This window comes from Tenrec ecaudatus, chromosome X (genome assembly GCF_050624435.1).
Source record: "Tenrec ecaudatus isolate mTenEca1 chromosome X, mTenEca1.hap1, whole genome shotgun sequence".
NCBI classification, from domain to species: domain Eukaryota; kingdom Metazoa; phylum Chordata; class Mammalia; order Afrosoricida; family Tenrecidae; genus Tenrec; species Tenrec ecaudatus.
The window spans coordinates 14,031,182-14,047,814 of record NC_134548.1 but is presented as its reverse complement, the minus strand read 5'-3'; the positions used below and the strand labels follow the sequence as shown (position 1 = coordinate 14,047,814).

At 44.6% G+C, this 16,633-nt stretch overlaps 1 protein-coding gene across 1 annotated transcript in view; it reads right to left on the bottom strand.

The window, feature by feature from the left end:
• Positions 1–16,633, bottom strand: part of NHS (NHS actin remodeling regulator) — a 378,805-nt gene that overhangs the window by 26,480 nt on the left and 335,692 nt on the right. Inside the window, exon 3 of the mRNA XM_075538613.1 lies at positions 15,772–15,905. Within this exon, the coding sequence (XP_075394728.1) occupies positions 15,772–15,905 (134 nt within the window). The remainder of the gene's footprint in view (positions 1–15,771; positions 15,906–16,633) is intronic.

Below are 16,633 nucleotides of genomic sequence, written 5' to 3'. Positions count from 1 at the left end.
AATAACATTTCTTTTGTGAACACAATTAAGTTAAGGTCTCTTTGTTCCACACCCCACAGCTTGGATTCAGCTCTCACATTGTGGAGGTTGGAGTTACTATCAACATAGCAGAGAGGCCAATTCCTCTTCAGCTAATCAGCCCTCTCTAATAAACCATATTGATAGCACAGCCAACCTCTAGCTGGTGAAAGTAGAAACTAGGTACCCTTGAGTTTGAATGTGGAAAATTGTATTCTTTGATTTCTCTACCTAGACACACACACAGTCCAGTCCCTGTAGCTGGCCTGTGGATTTTAGAGCATTTAAGTTTGGAATATTTAAATGGGTGATGGTCTTGTTTCTATCGTGATTTTCTAACTGCTGCACTGTCGTGTTTTGAAGTATTATTTTCCCTGGGTGCTTGGAAGGTCCTAGTTAAATGAATCCTATTGCTTATTCAGAGTCATGCTTGTAAGGGCAGGAGTTATTTCTTGTTTACAACCGTATTCCTACCATTTCAATAGGGATATATATATATACGGATAGCAGCCTTAGGTACCTGGCATAAACAAACAAAGCTCCTCTCCTAAAGAAATAACATCACATTATTGATACACTTAGTGTTTGAATACAACATTTACCCTACATTCAAAGATAACAAGCCACAGGAGGAGATAAGGGAGCGTGAGCAAGCAGCATCCAAACCCACAGGGACGGTGAAGAACTGTGGTTACCCTAGAGTCAGGGTGTGGGAAGATTGTTCGGAGACACCTCCCCCCATTTACTTATTCTTTTATTCATTAAAGCTCTTTTCCTTGAAGGGGCTCCAAATCAGTCCCAGCAGAATAAGTGACCAAATTCACGAGAATTTCTCCATAAGGAGTGGATGGGCGTTCACTGTATAATTCTTTCACTTTTTCTATACTTTTTACAATTTTGTAGTAAACTGGTAGGCAAAAATTGACTGAAAAATAAAGGCAACTTGGCCCTCCTCTTCCAGTCTCCCATTCTGGCCCTCCTAGCACTAGTTTCGAGGGGGCCTCGGATTCCAACTTGCACCATTCAGCTGCTACCAGTCATGCCCTATCTTGTCCCTGACAGAAGGTGCTCCTTTGGTACATTCACCCCATTTCTGTCCCTGTGGGCCCCACCACTTGCACCTTCAAATGATTTCCTGAGTTTGACTTAGGGGACCAGTGTTCATAGCAAAAAAAAAAAAATCACCGATACTGTACTCAAAACCACTCAAAGACAGCTTTTGGATGTATAATGAAAGACTATTTCAAGCCCCAGTCTTTTTGTGTGAAGTATGTGCATGCGAGGAAGAAAAGCGCATCTCTCTACTTCAAACATCTCAAGATTTTACCCAACCTTTCTCTTCCTGCCAACAGAAAAAGGAGAACGTCTGTTTAAAATGAGAATCTTTTGACCCTATGTTTTACTTTCTTTTAGGTTTGATTTTATATGCTGATGGGGGCTTAGTTTGCTTCAAAACTTTCCAAAAAGACATCTGTTAAAATGTTGTGGGTATTCCGGCAGGAAATGTTTTGAACATTGGCTTTGGTTTGTGATCTCACTGATAACACATGGCATTTACAGCAGTCGACTGTCAGAGCTGATTTATTGCCATCATGCTGTCTTAAACATGAGAAACTATCACTGGAAACTACACTCTGAATACAGAGATAAAACCTTAGAACTGAAATGTCATTGACAACCTCCCTGAGTTCCTTGTGGGATAATCTTGGCTTTATTTTTGCTTTAGCATGGGGCTTCTTTGTCCTTAAACCGAGTGCCCTCATTTCTGCCTCAGAATTTTTTTACAAGTATGTACATCTTGTCCATATATACGAAGTGTCTTGATCGTTATGAAAGAAAGCCAACAAGTCCTTCTTTCTAGATAACTTTTCCCATTACAATTAAATAGCACTCTTATTCCCTGAGATGTCACCCAACTCTCTCACTGGCTGGCACTGGGATCTGAGCTTTCTGACCTGCTTGCACTGTCACTTAATATGATGGGACAGCAAAATGGTGAGGTAGGCAGAAGAGATGGGGACATGCTAGGTTTTTGCTTTCCTAAGACTTTTCTGGTTTGTTCTTTAGCACCATCCCCTTCCAGGGGCCCAGGACTTCATATTTCCTCCCAAAAGACTTGAAAGCAGACCCCCGGCCTGGGCTAGGCTTCCTTCTCATAAGTGCCCAAACCCTTCATGTCTTGCCCCTAAACCCATCTTCTCACAACACACCCCCAGTCAGCCGTGAGGCTAGAAAGAAGCCCACAGACGCACTCTCATTAAAACCCTGAGAACGTCTATTATTAACCCTAAGGGAATGCCTTTCTAATGCAGAATTCTGGACAATGGTGGCAAACTGGAGAATGAGAGACTGGGGAGCAGGTACCTACTGCGTTCTTCTTCTAACTATCTGCTCAGAATGGTACAGAGTAGAAATATTTAAGACTGGGGAAAACCTCCTTGTCATCACGAAATCTGCTTTTCCAAGTCATGTTTTCACTTTTCTTCCCTGACAGGGAGAGTCGCCATCACTGTCTCAATGCTCCTAAGAGGTGCTTGACAAATGAAAATATACACTTGGACAAAGGCACTTAATATCAATTCTCGTCAGGGAAATCCAGATGAAAACCATAATGAGATATAGCTGTGTAGTAGAGAAGCTAAAATGTAAAAGATGGATGATATTGGCAAAGATGTGGAAAAACAAGAACTCTCATAAACTGCTGGTAGAAGTGTAAATAAGCAAGCACAGCCACTTCAGAAACTGCTTGGCAATTAATGAGGCTTTCTGCTCATTTATATCCTTGGAGACCCACAGGGCTACTTTTGCTCTGCCTATAGGACCGATATGGGTCAGAATTGAATTGGTGGCATTGAGTTATAAGAATGATATCTATTATGTTATTAAGAGCCTTGGTGGAACAGTGGATTACAAGGGAAACTGATAACCACAAGGTCAGCATTTCAAATCCACCAGCAACTCCTTAAGAGAAAGATGAGGCTTTCGGCTTCCATAAAGATATACAGTCTTGGAAACATAAAGGGGCAGTGGTACTCTTATCTATAAGGTTGCTATGAGTCAGAGTTGACTTGAGAGTAGTGAGTTTTATCCTTTAATGCCCCCAAAAGTATGCAGAAACTCACAGCTCACAGCCACGGAATCAGGTCTGACTCATCATGACCCTAAAGGACAGAGCAGACTGCTCTTTTGGGTTTCCGTGACTGAAAATTCTTTTTTTTTTAATTTTAACAATTTATTAGGGGCTCATACAACTCCTATCACAGTTCATACATATACATACATCAACTGTACAAAGCACATCCATACAGTCCTTGCCCTAATCATTTTTTTCTTCTCTTTTCTTTCTTTACATTTTATTAGGGACTCATACAACTCCCATCGCCATCCATACATATACATACATCAATTGTATAAAGCACATCCATACATTCCCTGCCCCAATCATTCTCAAGGCATTTGCTCTCCACCCAAGCCCCCCGCATCAGGTCCTCCCTTTCTTTTCCCCTCCCTCCGACTTTAAATTCTTATGGGAATAGAAAGCTTCCTCTTTCTCCCCCCAAGTGGCTAGTTGGTTCGACCTTCTGAACTTGTGGTTAGCAGTCCAAAGCGAATGCCCACAAAAAGAAAAATATATATATATATAAATATACACATATACATATTGAAAAAGAGTCTACCACTCTCATTTATGAAAGTCAAAGCCAAACAAATAACCCTAGAAGAAAGACAAATGTTTATCAATAGCAGAATAGATCAGTGATTTGTGGGACTCCTACCACAGGCTACTCGGTAGTAATGAAAGGACCAACACACTATTGGTTCATGTAATATGAATATGGATCTCACGAAAGCATCGGACATGAGAGAAGGCAGGAGACCCGTCCCTCAGGAGGGAAGTTCAAATGGACCTGACCACGGGGCACCCGGCACCCAGAAAGAGACTTTGGGAGAGAGTCTGTAACTGCAAAGATGGGCTCTCTCCCTTTGATCTCTGCTGGAACGGAAGCACAGTTCTTCGTGGGATAGAACAGGAAATACGTTATGCATTTCTGAAGCCAGGAGCACGCTAAGCACTTTTGATGAGTGGACCATTTCAAACATGCAGAGCACAAGTCAATATTTTGAGGAATTTCTGGAAAGTAGTGTCCACCTGAATGGAAAAGAGCAGTCTAGGGTGCCCAAGTTGGAAAACACTCCCTGGGCTGTGGTCTGCTCAGTCACTGATCCGCTAGAATGGTCCTGTCTTGTCAAGGACACAAACAGGGCACGCTGGATCATGGGAACTCTGATGCTGATGCCAGTTAGTATCTTATGCACCCCCCTCCCCCTGGCCAGCCTTGCCAATTATTAGGGCTATTGCCAAGAGCCACTCAGCTCTATCAAGCCTCAGAGATTGCTAGCAACAAATAAAATATGTGAGTGTGTGTGTGGGGGGGGGGAGGAAGGCTAGGCTTTGAGGTGCTGGGAAGAAAGCGTCTGAACTGTTACAAGCAGCAGACATATCGTCGCCCAAATTGGTGGAGGTGGCAGTGCAAGGCAACAGAATAGGAAGAAGTCAGGGAGAATTCTTCCAGCTGCCACCATGCCTTGCCTTAGCGGGGAGACTCAGAGGCATGTGGTAATGAAAGAGATGCTGGATGCTCAGTCCCACTCTAAGTTCAATTTCTCCCTGGTAACACAGGCCAGATGTGACAACGGCTCAGCAGGTCCTTCTGGACCTCCCCACAGCAATTAAAAAAAAAAAAGACGAAACCTTCTCACACACGCCATGCACCTTCTGGTTTTACTGTTTGTTTTTTTTAAGCACAATTCTATATCTTTTGTTCTATGTGTAAACTGATGGAACCACTACCACAATCTGGATCCACTAACCCAAAGAACTAACTCCCTTGTGCTAACCCTTTATAAGTCCTGTTCTTCCCCAGCCCCTGACCCCAGGAAACCACAAATCTGTTCTCTATCATGATGGGGGGGGGGGTTCCTCTCTATTGAAGCATGTCATATACATGGAATCACCGAGTATCTAACTTTTGAGACCGGTTTCTTTCCCTCATCAGAATGCCTGTGAGATCCGTTCAAGGTGTGTGTATCGAGAATTTGCTGTTGTTTTTTAATTATGGATGGTATTCAATGGTCTGCCTGTCCTGTGAACAGTGAGAACATCTCAGATGTACAAGAGAATATTCTCTAATGCTGTGTGCAGACATGTCATTTGACAGGCTCTTCCATCGCCAGGCTGACATTGAAAAGAGAAAGCAAGAAAAAATTCCAAAAGGCCAATTAGGGCCCAGACATGGTCCTTATGGTTTTCTCACAATATGTAACATAAGCCCGACCTTTTTGGCGACTGTTTTCAATCACCATGATGCTGGTTATTTGGTTCCTGTCCCTCAGCCCCACACCTATTGTATATTCTGTTCTGTTAACACTTGGACTCTGCGAACAGTACTTCCCTTCTGCCAAGTGCTGCCTGTTAGACTTTGCCAAGGGGGGGGGGGGGTAAACGAGAAGGCTGGGGGGGGGTGGAGCTTGCTACTCCTGCTTCCCACAACTCAACCATGGTTCTCCCAGCAATGGCAGATGGTCTCAGCTCTCACCTTGTTCTCCACTTTCAGAATCTACCCCTGCATGCCCACTTAAAGTCAGCAGCTAGGCCCAGACTTTCTAGAGCCCCTTCTCACAGGTCTGAATCACCAGCTTGGTGGGTCCTTTTGAGTTCCTGGGGTATCAGCACCCCTGCTCAAAGCCTACCTAGGTCCCTGATTTGCCAAGACCCTCTTCTGAGTTCCTGAAGCCCCAGCCGCGGTCAGGTCATACGCATTCTTCAGAAGTATGGGTTCCAATACCACCACGCCTCTAAGCTTCGGAAGTCTAATCATACCAACCTTTCTTTAGCCACCCCCGCCCCAGGCCTGAGAGTGGTAGCTACTTTCTGTAGTTATTATCTCTGAGTTACCTCCGATTTCCATTGTACCTTTACAGTATTACACGAATTTCCCTGTATGATACTCTCTCTGTTAAAATAACCAGTAGCGTTTCTGTTTCCCTGACCGGACTCTAGACACGTACCTGGTCCCAGGACTGGCAATGACTTCTCACCTTCTGGCTTGCTTGTGTGCCAGAGTTTACTCCCCATTACTGAGTGTGCTCCTCTGTGAGGTGTCAGCTGGTCGTGACATCACAATACAGCAAGCAGGGGAGCAAACTGCTTCTGGGGACCCCTGACAGTTAGCATAGAGGAAAAACTGTTTGGTGTGGTCAGTAGCTACCAAAGTCCATCTACCAGCAGTCATGGTGGGGCCGTGGGTGACAAATTGGCCGGTTAACCAGGAGGTGAACAGTGTGAAATCACCAGCTACCCCACTGTCTCCTCGCATAAAAACCAGGAGCGGATCCCAAGGTTCTCATGTAGAAAATGTCTTGGAAATGATGATGGCAACATTGCACAAATATGCTTGATACAAATGAGGTATAGAATGTTATAAGAGCCCCCAAGAATATGATTTTAAAAAAAAGATTTACACGGGGCATTTCTACTCTAGGGCAGTGATACTTGTTTTCTGAAATAAAAGTACTATCTGAATAGTAGCTACGCAAAAGTAACCAGCTATTGAAGCTTTTTTTTTTTTGAAGCTTAAATTTGTTAAATCTACATCCAGTTTCCACATACTTTCTACTTTTTACTAAGACCAAATAGGCCGGCGAAATGACAGGGGGAAGGTGATAGGTATTTGAAAGGAACATCTGATTTGACAATATACTTTCACAAAACTAATTTTAGCACCCACTGATGATTATTACTTGAAAAGAGCACAGTGGTATTTGGTTAATGGTAGTTTTAAAATTTATACACTTATTAATTAGAGTACTTCTGTAATTCACTGCTTATAGGACAGGGTGAAATGTCTCTGAATTTCTGAGATTGTAACTTTTTATCATATTTTTTTTAAGACTGTAACTTTTTAAGGGTGTAGAAAGCTCCGTATTTCTTCTGTGGGGAAGAGTTATTAGCTCTTGGTCCTCATTTATTTATCTAGCCATCTATTTAGTTGTTTTAATTATTTGTTTAGTTCATGAATATTTATTTTATTCAGTGTTTTATAGTCTATAGAAAAACCCACTGCTATCAAGCCAATAAACACTCAAAGCAACACTCTAGAGCAGTGGTTCTCAACCTTCCTCATGCCGTGACCCTTTCATATAGTCCCTCATGTGGTGGTGACCCCCCAAACATAAAATTATTTTTCTTGCTACTTCATCGCTGTCATTTGGCTACTGTGATGAATTGGGCGCCCCCTGTGCAAGGGTAATTCGACCCCCAAAGGGACTGTGACCCACCTGTTGAGAATCACTGCTCTAGTGGGTTTCTGAGGCTGAAAATCATTACTTGAGCAAACAGCCTCACATTTCCCCAGCAGAGTAGTTGGTGGTTTTGAATTGCTGACCTTGAACTTAGCAGTCAAACATTCATAACTGAATAATCATTCTTCATTTTGTTCTTCAAAAATTCCTTGATTTGCCCACTGGGAGCCTTTGCAAGTGGCTCTCTTATTTCAACATGCCCCTATTATTATTATTATTAACATTTTATTGTGATTTTGGTGAACGTTTATAGAGAAAATTCATTCCCTCCACAATTTATACACATTTCATTTCATGATATTAGTTGCACCCTTCTATGTCCTCCCTGGATTCCCCTATGTCCATTGACCGTTCTTTTTTGCTCCTTTCTGCCTTCTGAAGTTTGTTTGAGGGCAAATATCACCCTTTGGGCCTCATAGGGTTATGCTGAAGAGCACTAGGGTTACTGTTTATTTTATAGGCTTCAGTGTCAGGTGAGAAGAGAGCCCAAGGGCCATGGTCTCTTGGGTTCCACCGGTTTCTATCAGACCAGTAAATCTGGTCTTTTTAGGACTCTGAATTGTGTACTACATTTTCCTCCCACTAGGGTTCGTAGTGCTTGCCAGACACCATCTAGCTCTTCTAGTCTCGGGCTAGCAGAAGCTTTGACTTGACTGGTTCATTCGTCCTTTGGTCCATGAATCTTTGCTTTTCTTTACTCTTCTTTGCTGTCTATTAGATGACCTTTCACCAGCTTTTAAGACCCCAGTCCCTACTCACCAAAGTATAATGTACAGTATTGGCTTTAATGGGCTAAGATGTCAATAAACTTAGATGTCCCTGGACTATGGTCCTAAGCTCTAAAACCCAGTAACTCAGACCCTCAAGGCGTTTGGTTATGGCTAGGAAGTATTCCTAAATTTGCCCCTTGTATGTTCCAGCATGTACATGGATGTATTTGTACCTATAAATACAAATACATGTATTTGCCACACCTACAAATACATATATACCTTGTGGGTATATATGCTCAATCGCCCTCTCACATCTGCTCTGCTTACATATTGCCCTATGGATCTACTCATCAAGTATGGCTTGTTTCCCCTTCTTGTACAGAATATTTACCACACTGCCTTCTTCTCTTGTGTAGCTCTCAGTTTCTTCCTTTCCCTTGGCCATGTTGTGCTGACTTCCCCTTTGTCAGATACTGCCATTCCTTCCCTGTGCATATGGATCAAGTTAATGTATGCCTACTACCTAGTTACTCGTGTTCCCTTCTGGCTGCTCCCATCCCCAGTAATCCTCAAAGAATGTTTATTTCTCTGTCAATCTATTTGTGGCTTTTCCTTTGTTTTTGTTTTTTTACAATGGTGAGCTCATATTATATTTGTCCTTTGGCGATTGACTAACGTCACTTAACCTGATGTCCTCCAGGGTCATGCACGTGTCCCAGACTCGCCGGCCTTCATCTTTCTCTAACAGTGCATAGGACCCTGCTTTGCGTGCATACCAGGGTTTGCTTCCTCCTTCCTCGACTGAGGAGCACTTACACTGTTATCATCTTTTTGCTCTTGTGACTGATACCGCAGTGAACGTGGGTGTGCATATATCTATTTGTGCATGGCTCTTATTTCTTTAGGTTATCGATCTAGTGGTAGGATTGCTGGATCATATAGTATCTCCATTTCTAACTTCCTAGGGAAGCTGTATGCTGTCTTCCACAGTGGTTCTACCATGTTACAATCCCACCAGTATACCAGGGCTGCACTTTCCGTATACGCTCCCCTGCATCTGTTTTCCTTCTTTCTCCTATTGTTGCTATTTTTACCTGGCAATCTTAATCTCTCCTTGAATTTTGGAATGCCATCTCTCTAATGGTGCTGCCGAAGAATATCTAAGGACCATGGCCTAGCAAAAGAACAAACACATGTGTCTTGAAAGAAGTACAGCCAGAGTGTTCCTTGGAGGCAAGGGTAGCAAGACTCGGTCTCAGGTACTTTGGACATGTTATCAGGAGAGACCAGTCCCTGGAGAAGGCCTTCGTGCTTGGTAAAGTGGAGGAGTGGTGACAAAGAGGAAGACCTTAGAGAGGAGGGATTGACACGGTGGCTGCAGCCACGGGCTCCAACATAACTGAGAACGATTGGGAGGAGGGCGTAGGACCGGGCGAGGTTGCATTCTGCTGCCACCGTGAATGGGAACCAAGTCCATGGCACCTAACCACCGCCACCACCACAATGGCAAAGGATCCTGAACATGTCTTTTGGGGTGAAATGTCCATTCGTGTCCTCTGCCCATTTTTAAACCGGGGCTTTCTGTTCGTGAGGTATTGAAGCTTTCACTACATATTGGAGATTAGTCCCTCGTTCAGATATGTCACTTCCAAACTAACTTTTCCCTCCCTGAAGCTTACTTTTCCTCTTTTGGAGAAGTCATTTTCTATAGGGATTGGGCTGCCAACTGCCCACTACTCCTCGGGAGGAAGATCTAACAGTCTCAGAAACACTATTGAGGGCCGCTATGAGTTGGAATAAACTTGATGGCAGTGAGAAGTATTTAATTAAAAAATCATTTTATTGGGGGCTCGTACAACTCTTATCACAATCCATCCATCCACCCACTGTGTCAAGTCAAGCATCATTCTCAAAACATTTGCTTTCTACTTAAGCCCTTGGTATCAGCTCCTCATTTTCCCCTCCCTCCCAGCTCCCCCCTCTCTCATGAACCCTTGATAATTTATAAATTATTATTATTTTGTCATATTTTACACTGTCCTACGTCTCCCTTCACCCACTTTTCTGTTGTCTGTCCCCAGGGAGGAGGTTATATGTAGATCCTTGTAATCAGTTCCCCCTTTCTACCCCACCTTCCCTCCACCCTCCCAATATTGCCACGCTCACCACTAGTCCTGAAGGGATCATCTGTCCTGGAGTCCCTGTGTTTCCAGTTCCTATGTGTACCAGTGTACATCTTCTGGTCTAGCCAGATTTGTAAGAAGTATTTAATTTTTAGGAGGCCTCTGCTGCTTGTGTATTTATATTTATATTTGATAGACTTTGCCATAAGTCACGAGTGCCCCCACATCCAATTTGCCCCTATTTTTGTTTCCATGATCTTGAGAGTGTGAGGTTTTACATTTAACTCCCCCTCCCCCACTTTCTTTTTTGTTTGGAGCACTTCCTGGCTGTCTGGGCCCACAAGACATTCCAGGCTTATCTTGCCCTGCCCCTGTCTTGGAACCAAGAAACTCCGGTTTCTTTGCATTGGAGAATGGTGCCGAGAAACAAGATTTGTGCTCTGAATATGTTCCATGTTACCCGAGTGCCACACGTTCTTTCAGTCTGAGAAAGCAAGAGAAGAAATCAGGCCAAGAACCAGCTGGCCAAAGATGGTGGCCACAGTGCTCCCCTCCAGGTAAGCTCCAGCCTGCTCCCTCAAGAGCGTTCATATGTGCTTTTGCTTCAAACTTCTCAGCCACCCAACATGGCCTTACCCTGGTCTTTCAGTCTCTTTGCTTTTTATTAAGCCTCAACCCCCTCCTCCCCACTCTGTTCTATTTGGCACCCCAAGCGATGGCTACTAAATATATTTCTGACTCAGCAAGAAAATCTGTTGGTCTGGTTGTTTTGCTCTAACACCACCCTGACATGGGTTTCTGGGATGTTCACCCTCCAGGAGCTCGTTGGTGCTCAACCCTGCGCTCCGAACTATACGAGCATCTCTTGGTCCTCTGCCCTCTTCTCTGTCACCCCAGGGATGGTAGATGGAGTGGTTTGCGGTCGATGAGTGATGCGTAGCCAAATCTTCTTGGTGGCTTACCCCGGTCTACCCTCCCTGGCCTCTGATTCTCAACATACACACCTGTGTGGCTACTCATGTTAGCACAGTGTTGACTCTTCTGAAAACGGCCATCTACCTGGAGGTGTACTTAGTTTTGAACACCATCGCCACCCAAATGGCTGCTCTGACAGTACGCTTGGGGGCTTCCCATGGCTTTTGGAACAAAGCGGCCAGATGCCCGAGAAAGCCACCTGTGGTCACCTGGTAGCAGCACAGATTGTGTCTCAGTGTGATGTGCACTGCAGGGTTGTTCGCTTTATATTTCCAAGTAGAAGGAGTGGTAGAAGGCAATGCCCAGCAGAGCCAGTCTAAGAGGTTTAACAATTGTACTTAGTGTCTTGAGATTGGACACCGAATTCTCTGTGAGTTTGATACTTGGCAGATGTTATGCTGGAAATCAAGCCCCCAGACTAAACTCATTGCCCTGGGGTTGATGCTGACTCATAATGACCCTATAGGACAGGGTAGAACCGCCCCTGTGAGTTTTGGAGACTGCCACTATTTAGTCAGCTCCAAACAGAATTCCAAAGCATTAGTTTCTCCTGACGTTAGCTTCCTGGTTCTTTCCGCAGAAGACTGCAAATCCCTTAGAAACAAAGGGGCTACCCAACCTGCGGTGGGTAAAAGAAGCCTTTGAGCAAGCCAGAGCAAGTTCTCGGCCAAAGCCAGCTTAGTTTCGATCTCAGTGAATCAAGTGGTAGCCATCGTAATGTGTGTAGGAGTCCATGCGTTCAAATATCGGCCTTTGGCTGGCTTTCTCTAACTCCGAGCATGTTGCTCGCTTGCTTCCTTGTTTAAGAAGCCTGTCTAAGAGGTGCACACGATCCACGAGGAAGGGAATTGCTAAAGAAAACTGTAAAGGAATGGGGGAGGGAAAGGCACAGCGAAGTGGGCCGGCTGGATGGCTTAACTCACCCTTGGGAACAGCATTTTTACTATAAACTGTTTACAGTTGGTTCCCAGCAATGAGCAAATAACTTATTCTGTCAGTCCCTTATCAGTGTAAAACTATGCTGAGCAGCTATATGAAAATGTAGATTAGGAGAAGTATGGTCTGCTTTGTTCTCTCTGCAGGCAGCAGTGGTCTCATGTACCAAAGAAACCAAACTAAAGAAACTAAACTTTACATATTACCTCAAAGGATGAATATATCCCAATGGAGATATGGCCCTAAAGGGAGATAAAGTTTTATCTCCCTTCTCACAGGAGACAAATGCATATGGCTCTGGCTGTAGAATTTCAGAATGCCAGAGCAGAAAAGGCGAGGCTTTCTCTCCTCAGGGGTCTTTTGCCTTTGAAATCACCTCCTCTGTAGACTCCCGGATGGACTCTAATTAGAAGCTAGCTCTTGAATTTTCAAAGGACAGAGGGTTGTTGGGAAGCTAATTGACTTGTCCTGTTTCTTGGGAGTTCCCTCTGGAGAATGTTCGGTGTAAAGTGAATGTCTAGACCCCAAGTGCCTCCTTATTCCACTTGTGTGTGCCCTGTGCTTTCTTTGATGCCATCAGCAGATGAGGACCCGTTTTCCTTTGAAAACGTAAACCAGCCCCATGATGCACTGAGATGTTACTCCAGTGCCCTGGGAAACTGCAGCACATAATTCGGGAGCCACAGGCACATAGTCTTTTACCCTTTTTCCCACCTATGTGTGTGGCTGGGCGTGTACACTCATAGGTGGTTCAGGTCATGTGTTACCCAATTTCAAAAACCTCTCAAAAAAAACCCCCAATGGCCAGGCATCTATAGTTCCCTGTTATTAAATATTCTTCTCTAATACTATTTTTAATATTATATTTTTCCTATGACTAGATCAAGATTCATTCAACAAAGTCCCCATGGCTATACAATGGGCACAAACATACCCAGTATGAGGCTGGCGCAGGAGCGGGCAGTATTCTGCTCTGTGGTCCACAAGGTCTCTAGAGTTGGAACTGACAGACGGGACCTAACAGCAACCATAGTTCTGAAGCGCCTATCACGCATCAGGGACTGTTTACATGTATTTACACATTTAATCCTCGCGCCAAAGCTTGGAGATAGCTCCTGTGATCACTGCGGCAAGGGAATTAGTAGCTCATCCAGGGTCACCCAGTTAGTCCAAAAGTAGCAGAGCTAGGGTTCCAAGGCAGGCAGTTTGGCTTCACAGGCCATGCCACGGAAGACCAAAGCACGCCATGATCACTTGCAGAATTGCGGAAGATGATAGAGCAGAATCTCCTTCGAAATGTTTGGTTAAAAGGAAAGGGAAAAATGGCTCCACTCAGCCTCTTAGATGAAGAGAATCGCTGGGTATCAAAATGTCTAGTCTCTAACCCTCCTCTCCCTCTCACAGCAATATACAACTCTTGGATGCATCATACACAGACCTATGTTCTCTTCTCAGGGAAAATACAGATGAAAAATCCTCGAATGAACTCATGGGCCCCAACTCCATGGAACCAATGAAGCCTTAACTTAAAGTAACTTGAAATGTCTTCCGGTGTTATCACTGGAGGGGCACCTTTTCCAAACTTTACAGAAGTCAGCGTGCTCTGGCGTCCTACACTCTTGTTGGCTAAGAGCATTGTGATTCACTGCCTAAGGCCTTTTCTTATGATCTGCCTTCAGTTGTTGTTGTTGTTATTAGTTGCCTTCGAGTTGAATTCCCTATGGAGAACTGCCCCAGAGAGGTTTGCAAGGCTGTGACCCGTCAGAAGCTGATGGCCAGGCCTGTCCCTCAGGAGCCTTGGCATGGATTCAAATGTGGGCTAAGAATCCAGCATTTGCAAACTCTTTCCACTCCCCAAGGACAAGTTAGATGTTACTGGAAAAGATGCAGATTATGACAAAGGGTGATATTTATATATCATTCCTATAAAAATGCAAAATTCTTCTATCACCCCACCACCACCACCTTTCTCCCCAAATCCCAACTTTATGGGCCACAAAAACTTGAATGGGAAACTATTTTGAGCATTTTTAACACAGCAAATGCCTCATTAAAAGCAAATGCAAAAAAAATTAGAAAAGGTTCCAGCAAGCAGATTAGAACTTAATAAGAACCCGTGTTATGTTGGGCTCTCGATGACACGCCATGGACATGTAAACGGTTCTCCATAAAGAACTCGAAAGTCTTCATCAACTCTGACAACTTTCTTATCTTTGGGCTGTCCACGTTCCAAAAACAAAGTGATAGCAACATGGCATTGGGTAAATATTTCTAGATCGGTACAGAAGAACCTGGTACCTACCATCCAGCTGGAAGTGAAACAAAAAGTCAATATGAGGGGGCTTCCAAAGAATTGTTGAAAAATGCCATTATCTTTTCATTCCATTCTTCCACGAACCTTTTGAAGCCTCTTCCTATATTATCCAATATCTCTCGATGCTTGATCTGGGTGTGTTCTCTCATGTCAGTTGATTTAGAGGAATTCATGTATGTACCCCAAATGTCTGTCATCTATTTTGCATCTGTAAATGCCATCAGGGTGGTGGCTCGGTCATCACACCAGTGTCTTTAGACTTTGAGCCTTAACCCAGAAGGACAACAGAGCAGGAGCGTAGACGTGGTCACAGAAGCCGCCTGTGACTATGTCCACACAGATGCACTAAGTGCTCACAGACCCCTCTGAGGCTCCAGAGGCAAACCAGGACTGCCGTGTTTGCAGAAATCCTCAGGTGGCCACTGTTTTCTCCCCAGTGAGTCACAATCGAAGGCTCTGGCAGTGGCAGCCACACCACCCAGGCAAGGCTGAAAGCACCACGAGTGACGATACCTGGTGACATGAAATTTCCCTGCAGAACTAGCCCCCTTGATAGAACGGGAAAGTCTGATGGGACCAGGTGATTCTTGTTGAAATTGAATGTTCTTATATCCTTTCAATGATTTGTCAATGGCCTTCAAGAGACTTCCCAGTTTCCCCATACCGAGTCACTCACCCCTCTCAATCAGTTGCGCTTAACCACTGTGCCAACAGGGCATTTCAAAAATGTGGGTGGGTGGGTACCCTGGGTCCTATATGTGTTTAATCCTTAAACTCTTTCATTTCAAAACCAAACTCATTGCCATCAAGTAGATTCTGACTCCTAGTGACCCTATAGGACAGAGTAGAATGCCCCCCTTGGTGTTTTCAAGACTCCAAGTCTTCACAGGAGTAGACAGCCTCATCTTTCTCCCACAGAGCGGCTGGTGAGTTTGAACCAGTGACCTTGTGGTTAGCAGCTCAAGGTCACCATGGTTCATAGAACTCTTTAGTTAGGTATTATTATTATAATACCAAACGGAGGCCAAACAAGGGTAAAGTCTGCACTTTAAACCCACCAACCGCGCTTGGTAGGACAAAGAAGAGGTGGTCGGCTTGCGTAAAAAGGGCAGCCTTAGAATCCCTATGGGACAGTTCTGCTGTGTCGTGAAAGAGTCGCTATGAGTCAGAATAGGGTTAATTTTGCTCCCAGATGTCCATGACATGGTCACTCAGCTGCCTCAGGCTCCCTCCCTGGGAGGAAGGAAGCGGACTCTCAAGACAAACTCACATAACGAGGCAAGAGTTCCTGATAAGCAAGTATGGGCTGCCAGCTGGCCACCGAGCTTACCATTAAGAAGTGACGGTCCTTAGCCTCGCGCCTCCTCTGGCTATGAGCCGGTGGGTAGGCTGGCAGTGGAGGAGCGGCGGCAGAAATGGGAGCAGCGGCTCTCTGCTCACGGCGATCGCTCCGGCTCCGGTGTTCTGGGGGAGGGGCGGCAAAATAATGCAGTGATATTGAAACATGCTTGTCATTTGGGAAGTCTTAGAAAAAGGCTAAGCACTGGTGAGTCTGCACGAATCTACCACATCACCTTTTCAGCATCATCCCAAACAACTGTAAACGTCAGGTGGAATTGGACAAATAGATTTCGGTGGATTCAGCGCACGGTCATTGTAGGGAGGTGACTCACTTCTGCTGCATTTCCAAACAACATGCGTGAATGAAAGGAGGAAAGAAAAAGGCAGAGAAGGAGAAAGGAAAGAAAACATTCTAGAAGAAACATTCTGGTGAAGACTTGCTGTCCTCAGGGATGGAATGGAGAGCAGCCCCAGCCCCTGTAGAAATGCCCCCCAAGAATCCAGAGACCAGGGTCCACAGCCATCCAGCTAGAGCTGGCTCTGCGAGCTGATTACCGTTCAATCAAGCATTCTGGGAGTCACTTGGTAAACAGCGATGGCGTGATAGCAGCCACAGTGGAGGTGTTTACACCATAGCAATTGGCAAATGCTATGCATCATGGCATATAGATCTAGCTTTTCCAGCGGGCTGGTTAATCAACACACCACTGCAGCTGTCTAATCCCTGTCACCCACAATATTCCAAGACCTCCGAAATCCCAGGATCCTAATCAGGTCCCGGCCACCATGAGAAGGAACTTCAAAAAGTTCATGAGAAATGGAATTAAAAGACAGTAGAATTGTCTCATGAA